At 45.6% G+C, this 26,052-nt stretch overlaps 1 protein-coding gene across 1 annotated transcript in view; it reads left to right on the forward strand.

Moving 5' to 3' along the window:
- Window positions 1-311: 311 nt before the first annotated feature.
- The window catches only part of INTS3 (integrator complex subunit 3), a 50,552-nt gene continuing 24,811 nt past the window's right edge, over window positions 312-26,052 (forward strand). Inside the window, exons 1-7 of the mRNA XM_060201452.1 lie at window positions 312-972; window positions 11,104-11,187; window positions 12,567-12,650; window positions 19,922-20,035; window positions 20,212-20,296; window positions 22,144-22,210; window positions 25,103-25,247. Of these exons, the coding sequence (XP_060057435.1) occupies window positions 826-972; window positions 11,104-11,187; window positions 12,567-12,650; window positions 19,922-20,035; window positions 20,212-20,296; window positions 22,144-22,210; window positions 25,103-25,247 (726 nt within the window). The 5' untranslated portion in view covers window positions 312-825. The remainder of the gene's footprint in view (window positions 973-11,103; window positions 11,188-12,566; window positions 12,651-19,921; window positions 20,036-20,211; window positions 20,297-22,143; window positions 22,211-25,102; window positions 25,248-26,052) is intronic.

Consider the following 26,052-nt stretch of genomic DNA (forward strand, 5'->3'; position numbering starts at 1 on the left):
GCCACGCTCACTGGAGGTGAGCACAGGAGGGCGGCGGCCTGAACTGCGCGTGCGCCTGGGGCGCCTCCATGCGCGCCGGCGCAGCCTCTCTTCCTGGCCTCGTACTATTACCCTGCCTCCGGAAGTTGTCCTGTCCCGCCTCCCGAAAGCAAAGTAGAAGGGCGATTAGACATTCTGGCTGTTCATCAGCCTCCCCAACAATTTCATTGGCGGTCGTGAAAAAGGTCTGCGGGCGGCCACCGCGGAAGCCGCCATTAGCGCAGGCCCGGAGCCCGGCCCCACTTCCGGCGCGGGCCTGCCCCGCCTCCGCCTCGCAGCCCCCGGGCGCCGCCCCGCCCTTCCACCATGGCCGCCTGTGTGTGGTGTGGGCAGAAGCTGGCGCTGCGTGCCTCCCCGTAGCTCTCACTGCGGCACCTTCATCTCGAGGGGCCGGACCCAAAGGAACTTCGCTCCCCAGCCCTCGGGTGCTAGCTAGGGGGGTCCCCTACCCTCACTTCAGGGGCAGGACGCCTTTGCCCTCCTCTCCTGATCTAGAAGCTTAGGGTCCCCCGCTGCTTGCAGGGGCGGGGGCTCCTCCTCAAGGGCGGGGACCCCTCCTGCCCTTCCCGGCGGTGCAGGCTCTCGCCCCGGCAGGCAGGCTCAGGGGCTCCAGGCAGGACCTGCAAGGCCGCCTGCGCGGTTGCGGCCTTCTGGCGCGGAGTGAACAGGGCGCGGGGTTCTCCAGCCTTGCCCACTGGTCCCTTCTGTCGCTGGCCAACCGGGGCCTCCAGTTTCTAGGACCTGTCACCCATCTCCTCGGCCCTCCCGCGTCTCCCGGCTGCAGCCATGGAGCTGCAGAAGGGCAAAGGAGCAGCAGCAACAACAGCTGCTTCGGGAGCAGCGGGAGGTGGAGGAGGAGCGGGAGCAGGAGCCCCAGGAGGGGGGAGGCTGCTACTGTCCACCAGTTTGGATGCCAAGGATGAGTTAGAGGAGGTAGGTGTAAGGGCGGGGAAGGGAGTTAAGAAACTGGGTTGAGGAGGGATGCTGGAGCGGATGTGGGGTGCGGGCGGGGGCTGGAGCGGGGGCAGAGTGAGGAGGCCTGCAGGTCTGGTTTTTTCCCTAAGGCCACACCGACACTGCCCCAGACATCCTGCTCCTGAAGGAATTGGTGTGGACGACTTCCTGGACGGGTTGTCATAGCGACAGCAGCCACCAGGGTGAATATGGGCAGGGATTGCTGGTGATGAGGAAGGAATCCATCATTCTTATCTACCAGATTTATTTTCGACATTCTTTTCCTCATCCAGGCCACGTTTCCCTTTATCAGACTTAGGTCAGGTAGTGAGTTGAGAAGTGTCTGAGTCGGGCAGACATTGGATTCTCCTGTTAGGTAATAGTGACTTCATGTAGTGTTCACTGGGCATTTAGAATGCGTAGTTCACAGCATTTAAGGAAAAGTGAGTCCTGTTTACTTTTATTCCTTTTTTTTAATCTGATAAAACAAATTGAAAGGGAGAGAGAGAGACACCTGCAGCACTGCTTCACCACTTGTGAAGCTTCTTCCCTCCACCCCAGGTGGGGACCGGGGACTTGAACCTGGGTCCTTGAGACTGGTAGCCACCCAGTCGGTGAGTCTTGTTTAGTTAGCATCCACTGCACGAGTGAGGTGAATGCAACCAAGGGGTCCTTGACACCAGCTCATACATATACAAGAGATCCTGGCACAGATCTGAGCAAGAGGGTGGACTGAGGCAACTAGATGGGCCTGAGTGGGAACTTGAGGCATCCAGTTCGTTGTCCCTCCTCAACCTGTTTTCTTTTTCTTTTTTTCTGCAACCAGTTACTTGTCCCTCCTCAACCTGTTTCTTTTTCTTTTTTTCTTCCCCTTCCACCCCCTTCCCCTGAGTACTACTCAGCTCTTGCTTATGCTGGTGCGGAGAACTGAACCTGGGATTTGAGAGCCTCAGGCATGAAAGTCTTTTGCAGGACCACTATGCTGTCTTCTGCCTCTTATCCACTCCTGCCCTCCCGCCTGTTTCTTTTGCCTTGTCATGGACACCCCAGAACTGGTCTTGAGTCCAATTGTACCACTATGTCCATAAGGGACATTTAGGAATAGGGGACCTGGCTAGACCTGTGCCAATTTTCTGCTTCTTACTTTGTTACTGCCTCTTATCAGATACTAGAGGTTGGGCAGGCATGTAGGTGAGACTCACAGTTCCATCGGGGAAAAAAAAAGGGGGCATCAGGTAAAAGACTTTGGGATATGTATGGGGAAATGAACTGTGTGAATCAGGTGGTGGAAGGGTAACCGTTCTGCCTCCCCCTCAGTTTATATCTCCACACAGAGGAGCAGGCAGGCCTCCAGTCTCTGTGCACGTAGACGAATCAAGGCTTGTTTTCTGTTGTTTTTGTTTTTACCAGCTGAGATAGAGGAGTGTAAACAGTGCTTTGGAAAATAATGTCCACTCCAAACAAGAAATAACTTGAGGATGGCCTCCAAATTTGGGTCACTCATCAGCTCAGAAATGGTCACAGTCCTTATCAAAGTCTGCAGGGCCATGGGCTCCAGGTCTGGGGCTTTAGACTCACAGAAAGGAAGTAACTGCCTTGGGTTCCTCCAGCTGGTGGGGTGGAGGGGAAGAGACCCAAGGGTTGGGTGGAAGTGTGTTTCCTTCCCACCCTGATTGCTCAAGGAGTCATCCTGCCTCTGCTCTTCTTTGTACCCCGGGAGAGTGCAGCATCCTGTTCCTCCAAGCAGTGACGCATGTGCTGGTAAAACAAGTGTTGGAGGGGACCCCAAGAGAGAGGAAGCATTTATTTTCTTGCTTCTTTGGGCTGTCTGAACAAGTGAACTTTCAACTCTTTCCAGGGAGGAGGGAGAGGAGGGGTCTTTTCTTTTTAATTCCCTTGACATTCTTCATGGTGTAGATGTTTCCCAGCCTGTCTTGTGCTCCCCCTTCCTTGCCCTTTGTCCTCTGCATTTGGATTTTCCAGCAAGTCTTGCCATTCTGCTTTTAACCCCGTGTTAATGGTCCTGTTATTCTCCAATAGGCCAGAGTGTCTCTCTCAGTCATACTGTGGGCTTCTTCCTCTAGATCGTATACCCCCTACACCCCCCACTCCCACATACCTCCTCAACTCAGAAGTTAGCAAAACTTCCTGTTGATTTATCTCTGTGCCGACTTGGTTACCTTGACGGCATTGGCCTACTGTGTGCTAAGGATGATGGGAAGATAGACTAGGAGACCCCAAAGACTGCAATGTAGAATTTACCCCAGGACTGAGTTTGTTGGGATGCTCCTGTCCCAGTTTTGACCCCCAGCACTCCACAGGAGGTGCAGTGGCACTGTAGGGAGCTCAGGTGTTGTGGTGTCTCTCTGTATTTCTTTCTCTGTCTGAATGAAAAAGTGGCCTAGAGCTGTGAGATTGCACAAAAGCAAATTAAACAAACAAATAAATAAATACTGAGTCAACACACCCATTAGGAACTAGGGTACCAGGCAGTGGTGTATCTGGTTGAGTGCATTACAGTGCACAAGGACCAGGTTTCAAGCCTCTGGTCTCCACTTGGCAGGGGGGAAGCTTCAGAACATTGAAGCAGTGCTACAGGTCTCTCTTCCCATCTCCCCCTTCCCTCTCAATTTCCCTGTCTCTGTATCCAAAATAAATATTTTAAATCAACAGCCACTGGATAGGAGAGTGAACAAGTTGGAGGTGATAGGTCAGGTGTCTTAGAGGTCTGGAGTATGAAACATGACTGAAGAGCCTCCCAAGCAGGAACTAACTCCTCCCCTAGGGAGCATCGGTTGTATCTCTTCTACTTGGCCCAGTTCCTTTCTTTGAAGAGGGAAGTCTTCTTGCCTGTCCCCACCCTCATTTGGGGAAAAACATAAAAATTATGCAAGAGGCAGGAGGCATTTAAAGCCTGTGTTCCTGGTCATTCATTTGCCCAGGAGGACCTGGGCCACTTCTACATGTAGCACTGTGACCCAAAGAACTTCCTCTTCAACAGCTTTCAGAGTGGTGCATGTTAGAGGTATATTCCTTACAGGTTTTCTCCAAGAAATCTGTCCTATCCATCTTAGCAGTCTCCAGGGATTAGATAGGAGTTATTTCTAGTTTTCCATTTAAATCATCCTTTCACATACTAGTAACTCTTGGCTGTGGAATACTTGAAACCAGCTTTTTGAATAATTTTCCTAATGTAGGTCCTTGGGAATTTATTGTTGTTATTGCTAGAGCTTTCCTGCTCAGGGCTAGCTTTCTTAGAGAGTAAGAGAGAGAGACACCACATAACTGAAGCTTCCGCCAGTGCTGCAGGGCCTAACTCAGGTCTCATGCATGGCAAAGTAGGTGCCTTCCCAAGTGAACTATTTCACATACCAGGTCTTTGAGGATTTTGTAGATGGGATTTTTTTTTTTTGCCTCCAGGGTTATTGTTGGGGCTCAGTGCCTGCACCATGAATCCACTGCTCCTGGAGGCCATTTTTCCCCCTTTTGTTGCCCTTGTTGTAGTCTCGTTGTGGTTATTATTGTTGTTGATGTCATTTGTTGTTGGATAGGACAGAGAGAAATGGAGAAAGGAGGAGAAGACAGGGAGAGAAAGACACCTGCAGATCTGCTTCACCTATGAAGTGACTCCCCTGCAGGTGGGGAGCCGGGGGCTTGAACCGGGATCCTTACGCCAGTCCTTTTGCTTTGCACCACGTGTGCTTAACCCACTGAGCTACTGCCTGACCCCCTATTATTATTTTTTTTTAATGAGAGCACTGCTCAACTCTAGCTTATGGTAGTGCTGGAGATTGAGTCTTACTTTGGAGCCTCAGGCATGAGTCTTTTTTTTTTTTTTTTTTAATATAGACAGGGGAGAGACAGAATTGCAGTACTGTTTCAGTGCTTGTAGAAACTCTCCCGTTCCCGCCCCCCCCCCCCCCCAGCAGCTGTGGAGCAAGGGCTTGAACCCAGGTCCTTCTGCATGGTGATGTGTGCAGTCAACTGGATGCACCACCTCCCAGCCTCGGCATGAGAGTCTTTTTGCACAACTATTATTTGATCTCCCTGGCCCAATCATGTATTTTCCCTGGGAATGGCAAAATTTGCTTCTTAAGAGTCACTGGCATCCCATAGAGGATAGTAAATAATTCATACTTTTCAGACTGTTGAAGGGGCAACACAGACTCTAGGGAGCCCTCTCCCCACTTCATTCTCCAGCTTCAGGCATCCACTGCCCAACTGCAAAACCCTTCGCACCTCCATCTATACACTAAGGTTGCAGTCCTGGGAACCATGTCCAGATAGTCTTAGTACTAGGAAAATGGATTCAGGAACTCCTGGAGATAGTAAATATTTACGCAGCTCAGAGGTGGAGGGCTGACTGAACACAGCCCTGCTGCCAGCACTTGCTGACCCACACGTACGCGTCATCTTTGCTGAGGGCCTCTGGAGATGGAGGGAGGTTCTTGCTGTCCCTTAATTGTAGGAATTGACTGCAGGCCTCTTCCAGGGGACTTGACCTTCCAGTCCCCTAGGCTCAGTTGTCATTTTTCTCACCCTCCCCCATTTATTTATTTACTTACTTACTTAACTTATGCCTCCAGGGTTATCACTGGGGCTCAGTGCTGGCTCTATGAATCCACTGCTCCTGGTGGCCATATTTACCTTTTTTTTCTTTCTGCATTATCATTATTATTATTATTTGCTCCAGGGTTATTGCTGGGGCTCGGTGCCTGCACCACGAATCCACTGCTCCTGGAGGCCATTTTTTCCCTTTTGTTACCCTGGTTGTTTTACTATTATTGTGGTTATTATCGTTGTTATTGATGTCGTTGTTAGGACAGAGAGAAATGGAGAGAGAGGGGAAGACAGACAGGGGGAGAGAAAGGTAGACACCTGCAGACCTGCTTCATCACCTGTGAAGCAACTCCCCTGCAGGTGGGGAGCCAGGGGCTCGAACTGGGATCCTTATATCAGTCCTTGAGCAATGTGCACTTAACCCACTGGTTACCGCCCCTTTGTGCATTATTTTTATTTGACAGGACAGAGAGAAATTGAGAGGAAAGGAAAAGGTAGAGAGGGGAGGGAGAAAGACACCTGCAAGCCTGCTTCACCACTCATGAAGCATCCTCACTGCAGGTGGGGAGCGGGAGCTTGAACCTGGATCTTTGCGCTTGGTGACAGGTGTTCTTAACCAAGTATACCACAGCCCCCCCACCCCCCCTTTAAAAGCTTATCTAGAAGAGAAACAGCATCCTCTGGCACAAGCAATGCTAGGGATTGAAATGAGGACCTCATGTTTGAGGGTCCAATGCTTCATCCACTGAGCTGCCTCTGGGAAAGTAATCTGCAGTACAGGAAGAGCAACTTGTATACTCCTGGTGCTGGAAGGGGCTGGCCTTCACAACTTTCCTCCTTTCCACACATCCTGATTCTAAGTGCTTCTGTTTTGTTGCATCTTTAACAGCTACTCTGTCACTTTTCTCCTTAACTAGGCAGTAACTCAGAGTTAATTGGGGCCTGTGAGTGTAACTCAGGCTGTTAGGGGAGGGACTTGGTGAATGAAACCTGGTGTGGTCCAAGGCCTTCATGTGTTGTGTCACAGGTCAGACCCCATCAGCCTGCAGGGCCATATGTCCACAGTGCTTTGAAGAGGGTCCAGGTGTGGGTCCATTGATCAGGACTCCACCCTGCCCCTCCCCTCCCTCTCTTACAGAGGGGGAGCAGGAGAGCATGCTTTGTAGCTTGATCAGCGGCCTGCCTATGTCCTCTAATGGCCAATTTGCACGACTAGTCTGGGACCTACCGTAAGACTTTGTGGTAGGAGGTGTTGATGTAGTTAGATCCTAGGTTTAGTGTGCGGTTACTGAGTGGATTCTATTCAACTGAGGTTTGCCTACATTTAATAGGTTACCTTGCTTAATCCTCAATGCAATCTTGATCTAAGACCAGGATTTAGAGAAACTAAGAAATTCACCCAGGATTAGCCTAAGGGGAGAAAGGGTCTTCTTTTTTATATTTATTTATTTGTTTCCTTTTTTTGCTCTTGTTGTTTTATTGTTGTAGTTGTTGTTATTGATGTCGTTGTTGGATAGGAGAGAGAGAAATTGAAAGAGGAGGGGAAGACAGACACCTGCAGACCTGCTTCACCGCTTGTGAAGTGACTCCCCTGCAGGTGGGGAGCCAGGGGCTCAAACCGGCATTCTTACCCTGGTCCTTGTGTTTTGCACCACGTGCACTTAACCCGCTGCTCTATCGCCCGGCTACCTGAAAAGGGTCTTTCTATATTGCCTGTGTCGCTTTTTTTTTTAATCTTTATTTATTGGGTAGAGACAGCCAGAAATCAAGAGGGAAGGGGGTGATAAAGAGAGACAGGGAGTTAAGTGCATGTGGCGCAAAGCACAAGGACAGGCATAAGGATCCTGGTTCAAGCCCCCGGCTTCTCACCTGTAGGGGAGTCGCTTCACAAGCAGTGAAGCAGGTCTGCAGGTGTCTATCTGTTTCTCCTCCTGTCTTCCCCTCCTCTCTCCATTTCTCTCTGTCCTATCCAACAATAATGACATTAATAATAATAATAACTACAACAAAACAAGGGCAACAAAAAGGAATAAATAAATATTAACAAAAATTAAGAAAAAAGAGAGACACCTGCACCACTGCTTCACCACTCGCAAAGCTTTCCCCATGCAGGTGAGGACCGGAGACTCGAATCCAGGTCCTTGCACATTGTAATAGGTGTGATGAGCCAGGTGCGCCACCACCCAGCCGGTCACATTGTTTTTTTCATTGAACTACTGTTTGTTTGGTGGTTGGTTTCTTTTGTGGAGCAGGGTGCCTTACATGTGTGCAATTTTACTGCTCCCTACATTTGTTTGTTTGTTTATATTCAGATGAGAGAGCAAAAAGGAGAAACACTACCCAGAGATTCTCCCAGTGCCACAGTTCCTTCTGAGTGGTACTGGGGCTTGAACCTGGACCATGTGTGTGGCAAGTAAAATACCTTCCTGAGTGAGCTAGCTCTCCAGCCCAGTGAGCTGCAACTGACCCCTAACAACTGATGGCTCAACAGAGCAGTGCTTCCTCTGAGTAGGAAGCAGTACCTGCCATGTTAGAAGACTCTCATTCTTTGTTCACTGCTCCCTCCACCTGGGCTGGCCAGACAGCTCAGGCATTGATCCTCCAGTCACAGATAACTGTCATGAGTGAAAGGGACTGAAAGAGAAAGCCTGCCCCAAGGTTCTCCCTTTCCTTCTCTTCTGGCTGTGGAGATGCTGGGCTAGGTGATGCTGGGTCTCAGACCTGGGGTGGTGGTGATGAGCGAGGGGCTGAGTCATAGCTTGAAATCCATGTGATCTCACAGCTCCTTTTCACAAGTGCAGAGGTGCTGGTGACTCAGGCTTGAGCTGACCTAATTGGGTAGTGGTGGTGGGGAGGAGGAGTTCAAGCCTGATGAGCTGACTTCTGCTTCAGTTTTTATCTGCATGTGGCAATCTTGTCATCCTCCTACCTCATTTTTTTTTTCCTTTTTTTTTTTTTAAATTTTTTATTTAAGAAACGATTAGTGAACAAAAGCATAAGGTAGGAGGGGTACAACTCCACACAATTCCCAACACCCAATCCCCATAACCCACCCCCTCCCCTGATAGCTTTCCCATTCTCTATCCCTCTGGGAGCATGGACTCAGGGTCGTTGAGGGATGCAGAAGGTAGAAGGTCTGGCTTCTGTAATTGCTTCCCCGCTGAACATGGGCGTTGACTGGTCGGTCCATACCCCCAGTATGCCTCTCTCTTTCCCTAGTAGGGTGTGACTCTGGGGAAGCCCTACCTCATTTTTAATCAAATCCAAGATAGGCCATTTCATCTGTAGACACTTCACCTTTTTGTCAATGAGAAAAGGATTTTTTGAACTGTCAGAATACCATACCTAAAATCATTAACAATAATTCCTTAACATAGTGAATTTTCACTGTTTACATTTTTCTCTCCATCACTCTCAACTTGGGGCCCTTGCATATTCTACTACCACCAATCAATTTTTTTTTATTCATTTTGGCTATATAGAGAGAAACAGGCAAGAGACATTGGCCATCATACAGGAAGCTTTCCCTGATGCTTAGGTGCTAGCATTTGGATACTGTTTTCAAAAAGTAGGAAATTGGGAGTCGGGCGATAGCGCAACAGGTTAAGCACTCATGGTGCAAAGCTCAAGGACTGGCCTAAGGATCCAGGTTCAACTCCCCGGCTCCCCACCTGTAGGGGAGTCCCTTCACAGGAGGTGAAGCAGGTCTGCAGGTGTCTATCTTTCTCTCCCTCTCTCTGTCTTCCCCTCCTCTCTCCATTTCTCTCTGTCCTATCCAACACGACGACAATAATAACAACAACAATAAAGCAACAAGGGCAACAAAAGGGAATAAATAAATAGTTTCTTTAAAAAGTAGGAAATTTAACGTTGTTATATTGCTACTATTTAAATCATAGTACATATTTTTAAAAAATTAAGGTTTATTATTGAGAAAGAGAACCAGAACATCACTCCAGCCCATTTACATCAGGCTCAACCTGACGCTGTTGACTGGCTACGGAAGAAGGGCAAACGCTAGAAGAAGAAGAAACTCCAGCCCACGTGTTGTTAGGGATTGAGCTCAGGACCTCATGCCTGAGGGTCCAACACTTCATCTACTGTGCCACCTCCCCAGCTGCCATATTCAGATTCTAGCAGTGGTCTTAGTAATGTCCATTATAGCAATCAAGGATTATACTCTGTTTAGGTGTGCTTCCTCTTTAATCTGAAAGAGATTCATATTTTGTCTGTCTTTATGACCTTAGACAATACTGATAGGACAGTTGTTTTATAAATCTCCCCTTTTTTCTCTTTTTTAACTTATTTTATTTTAAATTTATTATTATTATTTTTGAAGATTTTATTTATTTATTAATGAGAAAGATAGAGAAAGAACCAGACATCACTCTGGTATACGGGCAGCCGGGCATTGAACTTAAGACCTCATGCTTGAGAGTCTAGTGCCTGAGCCACTACACCACCTCCCAGACCACTATTATTATTTTTTATTGCCACCAGGATTATTGCTGGGGCTCAGTGCTGGCACTACGAATCCACCATTCTTGGCAGCCATTTTTCCTTCTGTTCTAATTTCTATTAGATAGGACAGGGAAATAGAGGGAGAGAAAGACATATAGACCTGCTTTACCACTCATGAAGCATCCTCCCTGCAGGTAGGGGCTTGAACCCGGGTCCTTGCTCTTGGTAACAGATTCGCCACCTCCCAGTCTCCTCCTTTCTCTTGTTTACAAAGATTTACTAGAAGAGAGAATGAGAGGAGACAGAGCATTGCTTAGCTCTGGCATCTAGTGGTGACTCTGATTGAACTGGAAGACTCAGCTCTAACAGGCTGAGCTATCTGGTGCTATACAATATTTCTCATTTGACTTGTCTGAAATTTCTTCAGGATTAGACTGAGGCAGGATATTAGATTCTCAGGTCCTTAGTTTTTCTTTTCTATTTTACTTACCTTTTTTTTTTTTTTTTGATTATAGAGAGAATTTGAGAGTGAAGAGAGAGAGAACTGCATCACTGCTTCACTGTTTATGAATCTGCTGTTGGAGACTGGGGGCTTGTGCACTGTAACATATGTGCTGTACTTGGTGTACTGGATGCCCATTTAATGTTTGATTATTTATTCAAAGCCTCTTGATACATCATCCCCCCCCTTCCTGTTTGTTGTTTATGTGTTAAATCAGGCCACCTGAGGCCAGGGAGGTGGCTTATTAGGGGGAGCACATATCTTGCATGTGTGAGACCCTCAATCCCAAGCATTACCAGAGAGTTGCTCTGGGTTCGATTTAATAAATTGACTAGATTATTTATTTTTCTTATAGAGACAGAGAATGGGGGGGGGATGAGACACCTGCAACACTGCTCCACCACTTGTGGAGCCCTTTCTTTCTTAAAGAAGAAGAAACCATGTCATGATTTCCATATTCTGGATTTAGCTGATTATATCCTCATCATTACTTTATTTGTAAACTGATCATTAGATCTGGAAACATGAGGTTCAAACTAGTTCATGGCTTGTGGTGTGATGCACTCTGCCTCTTCTCTACTTTCCAGAGGCTGGAACGATGTATGAGTATTGTGACCTCAATGACTACTGGTGTCTCAGAGAGAGAGGCCAATGATGCCCTCAATGCCTACGTGAGTATAACGTTTTCCCTATGCCCATTTTTGCTGCTTTGACAGATGAGGCAGGACCAGAAAGATGAAAGGTCTTAAGTGGTCAGGCATTATGGGATTAATCACAACATCTTTTCGCTTCAAACCAGGCTTCCTAGTTCCTTTTTCTTTCTTACTGTAGGATACTTACTGTGGAGAGTCTTTAAATAACAGTTGTAAAAAATAATTTATGGGGGAGGGCGGGCAGCAGTAGCGCAGTGGGATAAGTGCATGAGGCACAAAGTGCAAGGACTGGTGTAGGGATCCCGGTTCAAGTTCTTGGCTCCCTACCTACAGAGGGGGTCATTTCGCAAGCACTGAAGCAGGTCTGCAGGTGTCTATCTTTCTCTCCCCCTCTGTCTTCTCTTCCTGTATCAATTTCTTTCTGTCCTATCCAACAACGACAGCAATTTTGTAAACCAATATTAAATCACTAATAAAAAGTGAAATAAATAACTTATTGGGGCTGAGCAGTAGCACATCTAATTGATTGCACACGTGACTATGCACAAAGGACCTAAGAGCTCCTGCTCCCTACCTGCAGGGATAATGCTTCATGAGCCATGAAACAAGTCTGGCGGTCTCTCTTTCTCTCTCCCTCTGTCTCCCCTTCCCTCTCAATTTTTCTCTGTTCTATCAAATAATAGTAATATAAATAAATAAATGGCTGTCAAGAGCAATGGATTTGTGATTTGGCACAAGCCCCAGTGATAACCCTGGTAGCAATTTAAAAAAAAAAAAATAAAGAAAAAGAAAAATATCTCATGGCTCTATAATAACTTTTATTTTCAAATCATTGTCACATACCTGACCTTTTAAATCTAATAAATCCTAATAAATCTGAGGTTGAAAGGATTTTAAATATTAAGGACATATAAAGGAGTTAGAGTAATTCCTGGCATTCATTGAATGTTCAGTACCTACCTATTATTAATTCTTATTATGTCTTTACCTTCTAGATAACAGATGCTCAGTTATTTCAAGGTCTGGATTTGACAAGTGTGTTTGTCACTCTTTGCAATTCCCTTCTATTGACAATTGTTGGAGGCTGCTGACGGTGGTAAATAGGATATGCCTCCAGCCCTCCCTCTCCATTTTAAACACTTTTTGTTTTATTTATTTAGGTTTTAGGTAGAGACAGAGATAGAGTGAACGAGACCATAACACTGGAGCTTCTTTCAGTGCATCACATAGCAAAGCAGTGCATTGTCCAAAGGAGTTATTTTGCTGCCCCCCCCCAAAAAAAAAAAAAATCACTTGTAGAAGAAGGAAATCATCAGATCTAAGATGATTCTCCTTTCCAGGTTACTCAAGAGCTCTTCTCCTGTGAGTGACTAGTTTTTTCCTTCTTCATTACTTAGGTATGCAAAGGCCCACCCCAGCATGAGGAGATCTGTCTAGGACTTTTCACCCTTGTCCTCACCGAACCTGCCCAAGCTCAAAAGGTAAGAAACTCTGCTCTGGACTCAAGCCCCCCTGAAAGGCGATGATCTGGGAAGATGGTGGAACTTAAGGTCTACCCAAGGAAAATACTAGATCTTTTGCTCAGAACTGGACCACCTTATTTTAAAAATATCTTGACAGATCATTTTAAATTCTAGATTGTGAGGCAAAAAAAAAAAAAAAAAAAAAAAAAAACAAAGTAAAGACAATCCAGTTGCTAGAGTACAAAAACATTTAAATAGTTTTATTTTTGCTGCTGGGCTTTCATGCCTGCACAGTTCCACCACCATCAGTGGACTTTTTCCTCTTCTTCCTTCTTTCCTCTTTTCCAGATAGAGGTTGATAAAGAAGAGGAGAGATAACCAGAGCCATACTCTGATATACACAGTACTGGGGATTGAATTCAGGACCTCATGCTTGCAAGTCCTTCTTCTGCTGCTCCACCTCCCAAACTGTAAATAATTTTTTTTTTTTAAGAATTGGAAAGTTTTTTTTTTTATTTGATAGGACAGAGTAAATTAAGAGGGGAGTAAGAAGAAGAGAGACACTGTGCTACTTCACCACTTGTGAAGCCTCCCCCCTCCCCTGCTTGGGTGCGGACCAGGAGCTTGAGCCCAGGTCCTATGCACTGTGAGGTACACACTCAGCCAGGGACACTACCACCCAGCCCCCAGTGATTTTTTTTCTTTGTTTATTGGAGGGATTAATGGTTTACAGTCAGCAGTAAAATATAGTAGTTGGTACATGTGTAATATTTCTTGAATTTAAAAAAATATTTTATTTATTATTTATTGCATAGAGACAGAGAAATCGAGAGATAAGGGGGAAATAGAGAGGGAGAGAAACATCTGTTTCACTGCTCATGAAGTTTCCCTCCTGCAGATGGGGACCAAGGGCTTATACCTACCTGGGTCCTTGTGCATGATAACATGAGCACTCAACCAGATGCACTACCACCCAGCCCCAGTGAATTTTTTTTAAGCATCCTTGAGGACAAATGAATGTCTCCAGTTTGATGATGTTAAATAGTGGCACTCAGTCCCTCTGACCTGCAGGGGGAAAGCTCTGCGAGTGGTGAAGCAGGGATGCAGGTGTCACTCTGTCTCTCTCCCTCTCTCACTCCCCCTTCCTTCTCAATTTCTGGCTGTCTCTATCCAATAAATAAATAAAGATAATTTTAAATATTTATTTATTCATTCTCTTTTGTTGAATAAAGATAATTTTTAAAAATTAAAAAAAAGAAAGAAATAATTGCCAAAGATGGAGATAAGGGAGTTGGAATTAAGATTTTGTTTTATCTTGTGTGGATTTTTATGAATACAAGCAAAATATTGCTCAGTTACAGCCTAGGAGGTGGTAGGTACAGTGGATAACATGTTGGACTTCGGAGCATGAAGTCCCTCCCAAATTTAATTCCTGCTATCACATGTGCTGGAGTGATGCCCTGCTTTCCCTCTCCCCTTCCCCGCCTCCTCCTCATTAATAAATGAATCCTGGGGGCCAGTGGTGACACACCCAGTAGAGTGAACATATTATTATGTGGGGGACCTGGGTTTAACCCCCCCAAATTTTACCTGTGGTTGGGGTAGTGCTATAGGTGTCTCCACTTGTATCTCTCTCACCTTCTGTCAAAAATAAATATTCTTCATGCCGGAGGCTCCAAAGTCCTAGGTTCAATCCCCTGCACCACTATAAGCCAGGGATGAGCAGTGCTCTGGTAAAAAATAAGTAAATAAATATTCTGCCTCCTTTTTATTTAATAAAGGCTTAAAATTAAATAAGTCTTGGGGGTCAGAAGGTTACCGCACAGCGTGTTAAGCACATAGCACAAAGTGCAAAGACCAGCATAAAGGACCCTGGTTTGAGCTCCTGGATCACCACCTACAGGGGGGTTGTTTCACATGAGGTGAAACAAGTTTGCAGGTGTCTTTCTATCCCCCTCTCTGTCTCCCCTCCTCTCAATTTCTCTCTGTCCTATCCAACAACAATAGCAATGACAACAACAATAACAACACAACAAGGGTAACAAGGGCAACAAAAAATGGGAAAAATGGCCTCCAGGAGCAGTGGATTCATATATAGTGCAGGCACTGAGCCCTAGTGATAACCCTGTTGGCAATTTAAAAAAAGAGAGAGAGAGAACATGCTTGTAGTTCTTTGCTTGGCCTAACAATGAGAGGACTTAGAGTTCTGCATTATGAATGTTTATTATGTTATGAATTTAACCATCCAGCCATGGCAAGAAACCAGAGCTGTCTTTTGATGAGTCTGTGAGCACAGCTCAGGCTGTCGCCTTGGGTTCCAGGTAGTTGACATATGTGAACAGGTTTCCAAGTGAAATCCCTAACTGAATTTCCTGGGAGGACAGATTCCAGGTCTAACCTCTTCAGACAAAGGGACTAGCAATGGAGAAGTTGGGGCTTATAGTGGGTGGAAGCAGGTAAACTAGTAAACTAGCGAATTCAGTGGAGGAAGATGGTAGAGAGTGGAATATGATGAGGTGTATTTTGTTCCTCTTGTGCCTTTTCAACTTGGATCTGATGGTTGCTTGTGTTTGAGTTAATTTCCTAACTGGTGTCTGAACTGAGGAGCTGGGGGCACTCTGGCTTGGGGGCTGTGATGAGGGGCAGAGGAAGAGGTTAAGGTGGAGGCTCCAGCAGTCAGTAGGTTAAGGTAACAGAACAGTCCAAGAGCATTGCCTCTCTTCATCAAGGGGGCAAGGACCCAGGGACTTCTCAGCAAGCATCTTCAGAAAGAAAGTTGGGGGCTGTGAGGACCTCGCCTGGATTATCAGGACATCCCTTCTCTCCCAAGTCAGGACAAGTGTGGTTCTTTAGCATTCTTGTCAACTTTCATTTCTCTTTTTTTTTTGCCTCCAAGGTTATTGCTGGGGCTCAGTGCCTGCACTATGAATCTACTCCTAGAGGAGTAAAAATTTTTCCCATTTTTGTTGCCCTTGTTGTTATTATTGTTGGATAGGACAGAGAGAAATGGAGAGGAGGGGAAGACGGAGAGAGAAACACACCTGCAGACCTGCTTCACTGTTTCTGAAGTGACCCCCCCCCTCAGGTGGGGAGCCAGGCACTCGAACTGGGACTCTTATGCAGGTCTTTGCGCTTCGCATCATGTGCGCTTAACCCAGTGCACTACTGCCCTGCCCCAACTTTCATTTCTTTCAAGACTCTGGTGCTCCTTTCTGTCCACCTGCCCCCACCCCACCCTATCCCTGGTCCTGTCTACTGATCCTACTGCCATTCCAAGCCAGTAAGCAAACTGCATAGAACTTAGTGACAACTAACAGTGTCAGGAATATAATACTCCTGCTATCCTGCTGCCACAGGTGACCATCATGGTGGCCAGTAAGGTTCCTCACCCTCTGCCCATTCTGTGACTCATACCCCTGCCAAGGTTTCAGGGCTCATCTGACAACATGCACTGACAAGTTCATTGGCAGTACTTCACCATGTCCCCTTATCTCTTCCTTTGACCCTTGTTTATACTTTGGATCTCCCACCTCACCCCCTAATGAAGTTAGGATACTCAGTTCTCCTTGTGTGTGAAGTTAGTAACACACAGGGAGCTCTCTCTCTCTCTCTCTCTTTTTTTAATATTTATTTATTCTCTTTTTGTTGCCCTTGTTTTATTTTTGTTGTAGTTGTTATTATTATTGTTATTGATGTCGTTGTTGGATAGGACAGAGAGAAATGGAGAGAGGAGGGGAAGGCAGAGGGGGGAGAGAAAGATAGACACTTGTAGATCTGCTTCACTGCCTGTGAAGCAACCCCCCTGCAGATTGGGAGCCAGGGGTTCGAACCAGGATCCTTAAGCCTGTCCTTGTGCTTTGCACCACATGCACTTAGCCTGCTGCACTACCACCCGACTCAGAGATCTCTTAAGTGCTTGTTTTTCTGACTAGGGTTATCACTGGGGCTTGGCCACTTTTTTCTTTTTTTCTTTTTTTCTTTATATATATATATATATATATATAGAGAGAGAGAGAGAGACAGACAGACAGACAGACAGAGAGGAGTGACACCTGTAACACTACTCTACCACTTATAAGCTTCCCCCCTGTAGGTTGGGACCAAGGGCTTAATTCCAGGTCCTTGTGTATGGTAAATTGTGCGCTTACAGGGTGCACCACTAGACACAGTGCAGCCTTGCCTTGCCTTTCTTTTTCTTTAATTTTCTTAAGAATTTACATTATTGGGAGTCAGGTGATAGCACAGCAGATTAAGTGCACATGGCGTGAAGCGCAAGGACCAGCATAAGAATCCCAGTTTGAGCCCCCAGCTCCCCACCTGCAGGGGCATCGCTTCACAGGTGGTAAAGCAGGTCTGCAGGTGTCTTTCTCTTCCCCTTTTGTCTTCCCCTCCTCTCTGGATTTCTCTCTGTCCTATCTAACAACGACAACATCAATAACAACAACAACAATAACTACAACAACAATAAAAAACAACAAGGGCAACAAAAGGGAAAATAAATATTTTTTAATTTTTTTTAATTAAAAAAATGAATTTACTTTATTTAGAGACATGAGAGAGAATTTCACTTGAGACATAGAGCGAGAGAAACCAGAGTATCACTCTAGTATATGTGATGCTGTGTTAGAACCAGGAACCTCAGGCATGGTAGTCCACCAGTTGAGCCACCTCCCCAGATACAAGTGTTGGTACTTTCATCAGATCAGATGATTTGACGTCCGGATAATAGGGGCCAGAGGAGGGGACAATAGCTCTTCTTTTAGGCATCCCTCAGCTCTGGCTTATGGTTGTGTGGGAGATTGAACCTCGGACATTAGAGCCAGGGAGCAGCTCACTTGGAGAAATAATTCTTATTTGTTTATTACTTCATTATTATTATTGTTGTTGTTGATGTTATTTACCAGAGCACTGCTCAGCTCTGGCTTATGGTTGTGTGGGAGATTGAACCTCGGACATTAGAGCCTCAGGCATGAGAGTCTTTTAGCAAAACCATTATGTTGTCCCCTACCTATTCTTATTTATTTCATGAGAGAAAGATACAGAGAGAGATACCAGAGTTACATTCATCTCTGGCTTATGGTGGTCCTGGGATTAGACCTATGACCTCAGAGCCTTAGCCATGAAAATCTTGGCATAACCATTATGTTGTCTCCCCAGCCCACAAGGAATGGTTCTTTTCTGAGCACTTAGGATGAAAGAGTATAGAAAGTATCTAAAAGCCACTGTGGTCTTCCCTCCACCCCTCAGCAGCTTCTTCCCCTGTAATTTTTTTTTTTTTTTTTTTACCAGAGCACAGTTCAGCTCTGGCTTATGGTGGTGCAGGGAATTGAACCTGGGACTTTGGAGCCTCAGGCATGACAGTCTGTTTGCATAACCATTATGCTATCTACCCTCCGCCCCCCCCTGTAATTTCTAATATTGCTATAAGTAGATGGTTTAGAGCATGGAATGAAAAATCAGTCTGCCTGGTCTTTTGTGAATCCTGGCTCTTCTATCTCTGTGTGACCTGGGAGGAATTACTTTCACCTCTGCCTGTTTTCTCATCTGTAAAAATAGAAGTAGAATAAATATTCAGTAGTAGCTAATTAAAAGGGCTGTTATATGACTCAGCCGTAGTAATTTTCGTTATAGGAAGTTTGTGTGAAAGGCTAGTGCTTGTTAGCTATTGTGAATGTTAGTTCCACCCTTACTGCTCTCTCTCTCTCCCAGGTTGTAGGAGACAAAATGTCTGATATTCACCCTTTGTGTGTGACCCTATAGATAGAATAGCACTCAACAGGCTAAGGAATTTGCTTCTGAGGCTGCCCAAGGTATCCCTCCAGGAGCCTGGTCTCTGAAGAGGGCGAGAAGAGCTCCAGGAGAAGGCAGGCAGGAGCTCTCACAGAGGAAGTTGATGTGCCCTCCCGGGTGGTAGGATATACTTAAAACTTAACGTCCCCCCCCATACTTGGTAGAAGCAAAGGGCCACCCAAAGGAAAGAACAAAGGCATTTGGTTAAGGGAGTTCAGTTGGGCTTTGCCCTTTCTTTCTAGGTCCTTGACCCTGGGTATTCTTTCTTTAATTCTCCTAGCCCTGAAAACCTCTTTGGGATCTTTTCTGGGCTGCTCAACCAAATCCATGCTGCAGTGACTTTCTTCCTGGCAGATGTAAAGCAGATGGCCTCCACCTGGTTTTGTTCAGCTTGTGGCATCAATGTGACACTTCTTAAGGCAGAGATGGCGTCAGGGTTAGGACTAAGGAGCCTTTCTTTTTTTTTTTTTTTAAACTGGCCACAAAGTGAAGGGTAAATACGTTATGTAAGACTAGAGGCCTGGGCCAAGCAGTAGTAGATCCAGTTGAGAGTACAGATTGATGGAGTTGGGTGTAGCAGGTTAAGCACACCTGTTGAGAGTACAGATTGTCTCAACTGCAGGGGGAAGTTTCATGAACAATGAAGCAATGCTACAGGTGTCTCTCTTTCTCTTTTCCCTCTCTTCTCTCAATTTTTTCCCCTGTCCTATCAAGTAAAAGAAAGAAAAAACAGTCACCAGGAGTGGTTGCTTCATCATGTAGGCACAGAGCCCCAGTACTCACACTCGTTACAAGTAAGTAAGTAAATAAATGTTAAGATTAGAAGCCAGAGAACAATTAGGACATAAATTTATTTACTTCTCATCAATAAATGGGTGAGTTCTGGTGAAGGTTCACACCAAAGTAGTGACAGCAGGGCCAAGATAGTAAAGAATGAGAAGAAAAATACGAAAAAGATGAAAAGAGGATGTGGAAGCTCATAGATATTAATGTAGAGGAAAGTTAAAAGGTTTAGAAGAACCAGTGTGGTACATAGGGAAGAGCACTGACCAGGAAGAGAGCAAAGGTAAAATTCAAAGGAGAAACCCAGCTGTATGGTAGCACCCTGTCTCATAGGCAATGCCACAGCAGGAAAAAAGGGTCATGAACTGCAAACTAGCAAGAAATAGCTAAAGTCCTTTCAATGTCAAACATGTAACAGATCTGAACCGTCTGTACAGAAATTTGGCAATAGCTATAAAAGTTTGCTGGGGCTTGGTGCTAAGGAGCCTTTCTTAGCAGGCTTCTGTCTTATTCGTGAGGAACTCAGTCCCTCTCCCCTACCCTACATGACTGAGGAGAGGGTAAATTTAGGATGGCAGGGCCCTTTGAAAGGGTCTCATTGCCCACCTCAGGTGCTATTGAAGACACCAGGTGGGTAGGGGCACAATGTGGGTGAGAGCAAGAACCTGTCCTCAGCTTGCTGCCTACTCACTCCCCCCCTCCCCCCTTTCTCATAGTGCTACCGGGACTTGGCTCTGGTGAGTCGTGATGGCATGAATATTGTCCTGAATAAAATCAACCAGATACTTATGGAGAAGTACCTGAAGTTGCAGGATACCTGCCGTACTCAGGTAAGACCAGAAAGGAAAGAGAAACCCCACTCAAAGACACAATAAAGATTGAATTCTCCCTTTTAAGGAGAAGGGAGGGGGAAAATGGGGAGACATTGTGTCCATCAATTGTAATGTGACTGGACTGGCTCCTTGTAAAATTCATAACTCCTCCACATGCCATTTCCTCTCTCCAGCTGGTGTGGTTGGTGCGGGAATTAGTGAAGAGTGGGGTTCTGGGAGCCGATGGCGTTTGCATGACATTCATGAAGCAAATTGCTGGTGAGTTTGATGGCAAGAGCATGAAAAAGAAAAGAGAGGCAGCCAGAGACTGCACCCAGGCAGTGGAGAGTGACTGTCTAAGGGACTTGCCTCCCAAATTGCTTATACTCCTGCCTACTGAGACAGGTATCTCTTGGCCACACAGATTGCAGAAATGTGTTGAAAAATCAGTGCGCCTTGTGAATCTATCTGTCTTTCCTCATTTTCCTTTTTGCTGAGCCTCAGGGCCTGACAAAATAACTAGCTTATTTTGGCCAGTCCTCACTCTGTGCTCTCATGGCATATGGATTATAAAGGATTTGTAAGGAAGGGAGAAAGAAGTGAGGACAAACAACTTGTTCCCATCTTGTTACACTTTCAAAAAACCAGATATCTTCCCTACCTCCACTCCACTCTTGGTCTTAATCATGACATCCAGTTGGGGATGGTTTGAGGGATGAACGATGTCACAGAACAGACCCTGACATTTCAGTTATATTATCTTCCTGGCATTGGTGATATCTGTGTGAGCCACTAAATATCCCAGAGGTTTGCCCATGCTACCCCTTCTACTTCCAAAATCACGTGTGTCTGTTTAAAAATAACCCTGTCTCATTTGTCTCACCACTATCAAATTGGTATTTGCTGCTTGAAGATTTATATAACATTGGTGCTTCTGCTTGCTGTGTAGTCCTCTATAATGTGTGACTATGTGAACATTGGATTTTTAAATTAGGACCCTGGGGCAAGGCAGAGTGTAGTGCTGACTATTTTTATCCATTCTTCTGGCACTTTCTTTTCTTTTTGGCACTCCCAGTCCCCGCTTTTCATCCTTGGGTCTGCCATGTTATTCTGCCTCAGGAAATTCTAGAGCAAATTCTTGAAAACTCTGATCCCAGGAAACAAGAACCCCTTGACCTGTCAAGAGTCTGATATAGGATTTGGAATATAAACCAACCTGTTCCTCAGATCCTGAGTTCCTTTTCTATCCAGTCATAGGCTTTTCATGTCATATTGCTAGACATTCCCTTTCAAAAGCGGTGGAGTATAGCCCCTCCCTCCCTCCCTTCCTCCCTTCCTTCTCCCCTTTTAATATTTTATTTCTATTTATTGGATAATGTCAGAGAGAGGTAAGGGGGAGATAGGAAGAGAGAAAAGAGAAGTACCTACAATACTGTTTTACCACTTATGGAATTTCTCCCCTGCAGATGGGAACCAGGGCCTTGAACTTGGGACCGTATGCACTGTAACATGCGTGCTCTACTGGTGTAATGTGCCACTGCTGGGCTCCCAAGAGTCAGAGTAGTCTCATGCCAACCCCCAGTTTGTGGAAATGTAGCAACTCTGGTTGGGGAAAAAAAAAAGAAAAAAAAACCCTCAAAGGTGGGAACTTTGAAGCCTGACAGAGCAGAAGGTAGTTTTTCCAGTGCTCAGAACAACAGTGATGGGATCAGAGGGCTGGAGCAGCAAGATGGGTGAAGAAAAGGAAGTCAGTTGGGCAGTAGCACAGTGGGTTAAGCACACATGATGCAAATAACAAGGATCGGCTTAAGGATCCCGATTTGAGCCCCAGCTCCCCACCTGCTGGGGGTGTCGCTTCATAAGCAGTGAAGCAGGTCTGCAGGTGTCTTTCTTTCTCTCCCCTTCTCTGTCTTCCCCTCCTCTCTCCATTTCTCTCTGTCCTATTCGGCAACAACAATATCAATAACAATAATAATAATAACCAGAACAATGATAAAAACAACAAGGGCAACAAAAAAAGGAAAATAAATAAAACATATAAAAAAGATGGGTGAGGAAAAGAATTAGATTAGCTGAGTCGCTTAGAAGATCTGTTCTGATTCTTTTGTTTTCTCCATTAAAATCAGGTGGGGATGTTACAGCCAAAAATATCTGGTTGGCGGAGAGTGTTCTGGATATCCTGACGGAGCAAAGGTAGGGTCTACCATGAAAGGTGGGGCAAAAGGCCAGATATGATAATGATGGGTGTAACTGTGGGAAACCGGAAATATGTGAGGATTGTTAGGTGGCCCAAGAGGTGGCCCAAGAGAGGATGAAGGGGGTAGGGGGTGAGGACAAGTGTATGGTGGCAGATAGTAGAGATTTTTTTTTCCATCAGTGTTATTACTAGGGCTCAGTGACAAATCCAGCATCCCCACTGGCCATTTTTCCTTTTCCTCCCCACCTCTTCATTTTCCTTATTTGACAGAATAGAGAAAAAAAATTGGGAGCAGAGGGAGAGGTAGGGAGAGAAAGAGAGAGACACCTGCAGACCTGTTTTATCACTCATGAAGCTTCACTCATGAAGCTTCCTCCCTACAGGTCATGAAGCTTCCCCCCTGCAGGTAGAGTGAGGAGGCTTGAACCTAGATCCTCATGTATGGTAATGTTTGCGCTCAACCTGGTACACCACCTGACTCCACAAGTGGAGAAATTAATGCCATGCTACTAGCCAAGGAATGAAGGAGTGGGAAAGAACGTCTTTACTAACATATCTCAGAGCCCAGGAAAAACTAGTTTCATCTGATAAGGGTTTATTTTTGATCCAGACCTCCTTGGAATGTTTATCTTTGGAGGGAGGTGGAGGAGGGTGAACTCAGCTGAATTGGGCCAGCCAACCACCCAGGCCTGGCAGGTACCCCTTCTCTCCCTCCCAAGGCCTATTCTTTCTTTGGAAGTAACACGGTGAGGAAAGGGAAGTAGGGGCAGCAGGGGTGTCAGTGAAGGGTGAGGAGGCCATCAGAACCACCAAATCTGCTAGGGCTTGCATGTATGATCTGGAAGCTTCAGTGCTGAAGAGGCCATGGGGGGACCTACTGAACTTTCTCACTGTTTCTTTCCGTTTTCATCAAAGTAAAGGGTTAGACATTTTTTAGGGCTATTCTGTATGAATCTTGTTTGGGGGAGTGATTTCAAAATCTATTTCTAGGTGATGCAGCATAGTTGCAAATGATTGAAAGTGCTAATAGATTTAGAAGACTTTACCTCCCCCTTATTTCCAATTTGTAGAGAGATTCTGCCCAAGCCAGAGAATTGCGCCTGGCCTGCTGTGCAGCGTCACCTAGTGCTCAGCTTGGGCTGTGCAAAAGTGGTTCAGCTGAGGTTGTAGGGACCTGCTTCCATTATTTGGTACTTGACATGGCATGAGGCCCTAGAAATTTCCCATCAGGATGACTCCTATCTCTCTCTTTCTCTCTCTTTTAATTATTTAGTAAAAAAGATAGAGGAGGCAGGGGGAAAGAGACCAAGCCACTGCTCAGCTCTGGTGCTTGGAATTAAACCTGAGACCTCAGAGCCACAGGCATGACAGTCTTTTGCAAAACCATTATGCTGCCTCCCCAGCCCAGGACTCTGCTTTTAGTGTCCTGGGTCAGAGATCACTTGCATCGCTTTCTGACTTCACTCCAGAATTCACCTACTCATCATCTCTGCTTAGCAACCTCCCTAAAATGTGTTTCTTTTTCACTTTGTGCCAGGCAGTGCCAGGTACCTCCTGTCCCAATACCTCATTGGGATGTTTGAAGCACAGTTTTAATGTACAGGTATCAGCTGCCCCACCTTTCCTCCTGCCCTCCAGAAACACTTGCAACAGTTCCTAGGAATGTGTCTTGTTGTTCTACTACCCCTTCCCTCTCACCCCCTCCATATGTCTCTGGGGCTGTGTGGCTGAAAGGTAACAGGTGGGGGAGGGGCCCTCCTCTGGTGTCCTTGGCTATTGCTTTCATTCTCTGAAAGGAAAAGGTCAGAGTCTTTTAATTAGGTGACTTGTATGCTTTTCCGGAATCAGTATGTTGCCTGCTTAGATTAATTAAATTCCCTGTCTTCCTCTAGTTCACTGCTTTCCAGCAGAGCTGCCAAAGCCATTAACAACTACTTGCTTGGCGGAGAGACAGCTCCCCAATTTTGACTCTCCACCCCAATTTTTCTCCCCCACCCTTTATTATAGCATTGAGGAACATGTAACTTTTTCATTACCTCTTCTTTCCCCAGGGAGATTTCTCAGACTCCTGAGAAAATGGGTGTTGCTATCCAAAAATCATGTTCTGTTTAGATTGTGATTTAGAACAGGTGACTAGGACTGGAATCAGTTGCTAGAAAAATATTTGTGATTTGTGGCATGATGGCCTACTAATGGCTTGTGTGAAAGAAGGGTAATACAGTGCGTTGTAAAACCTCCAGGTCCTGAAAGGGTCTTGGTAGTCCCCAGAGGTCCTTAAACCACTTTTAAAGAACTACTGATAAAAGGACATTTTAACCAAAGTTTGAGTTGGGGAGGTACTGTGGTTTATTTTGCACAGTATTTGGCACATGTAAAACTCAGTAAATGTTGAGTGAGTAAATAAATCTTTTTATTGGGAGCTAAGTAGTTCTGTGGAAAAGGCAAATTGTGGGGCCGGGTGGTGGGTCACGTTACAGTGCACAAGGACCTAGGTTTGAGCTCTTGTTCCCCACCTGCAAGGGGAAAGCTTCACAAGTGGTGAAGCAGGTGTCTCTCTGTCACTCCCTTCCCTCTCAGTTTCTGGCTGTCTCAAGCCAATAAATAAATAAAGACAATTTAAACATTTAAAAAAGAAAGAAAGAAAAGGCAAATTGCTTCCATTCATCAAGACAACCTTTTTTTTTTTTGGGGGGGTGACACATCTATTAGAGTGATAGAAGTTGTTCCCACCTTAGTTTGAGAGAATTACAACAGGAGCAAACAGTCGAGCAAACAGAGACTGTACTCCCAACACTAGTCCCCAGACAATGCTGAGCACTGCATGAGTGTGGGGATAGCAGGTCCAGGCTCAGTGCCAATAACAGTGTCTCCCCCCCACACACACACAGGGAATGGGTATTGAAGAGCAGCATCCTCATCGCCATGGCTGTTTACACTTACCTCCGCCTCATTGTGGACCACCATGGGACCAGCCAGCTTCAAGCCCTGCGGCAGAAGGAAGTGGAGTTCTGCATCTCCCTGCTGCGGGAACGGGTGAGAATAGCAGCCTGTAGAAGTGAGGGTGCTCGCAGGCTTTGTTGGCCTAGGCCAGGGGTGGAAGGGCTTCAGGGTCTGGTGTTACTCCATCATTCTGAGAGAGAGGAGGGAAATCTGTGTAGTCTAGCCCAAGTTCCTAAAAATGCTGTTGCTTAGACTGAACACTTAAGACACCTGAGCCAGAGTGGTCCTTTGTGTCTGCTGCTGTGTCAAAATACACACGCACACACACACACACACACACACTGTTGCTGTGGTCAAGTGAGATTGCAAATTGTTCACTCTCAGATCTTCTGAGGGGGAGAGAGGTTCTAGAGTTATTCTCTACCATACTAACCTCATAGAAATTTTAATTGAAAGTGAAATTTAAAGTACATCTTTGTTTAAATTAGTCCCATTTCAAGTGCTTATTTGCCACGTATGGCTAATATGTATCTCTCTCCCCAACCAGAGTACTATTCAGCTTTGGCTGATGTGATATGGTGCTGGTGCTGGGGATGAAATCATGGAAGGCTCTTTGCATAACTACTTTGCTATCACTTCAGCCCATAAAAGTCTTTATGTATAACCATTGTGCTATCTTCTCGTGAATGTTCTTTTGAGGAACAGAGATATACAGCATTTATTTATTTTATATAGATAGTTTTGTGATATATATATATATATTTTTTTTTCCCTTTTGTTGCCCTTGTTTTTTTATTGTTGTAGTTGTTATTGATGCCATCACTGTTACATAAGACAGAGAGAATTGGAGAGGGGGGGAAGACAGAGGGGAGAGAAAGATAGACACCTGCAGACCTGC

The sequence above is a fragment of the Erinaceus europaeus genome, chromosome 11 (genome assembly GCF_950295315.1).
Source record: "Erinaceus europaeus chromosome 11, mEriEur2.1, whole genome shotgun sequence".
Classification (NCBI taxonomy): Eukaryota; Metazoa; Chordata; class Mammalia; order Eulipotyphla; family Erinaceidae; genus Erinaceus; species Erinaceus europaeus.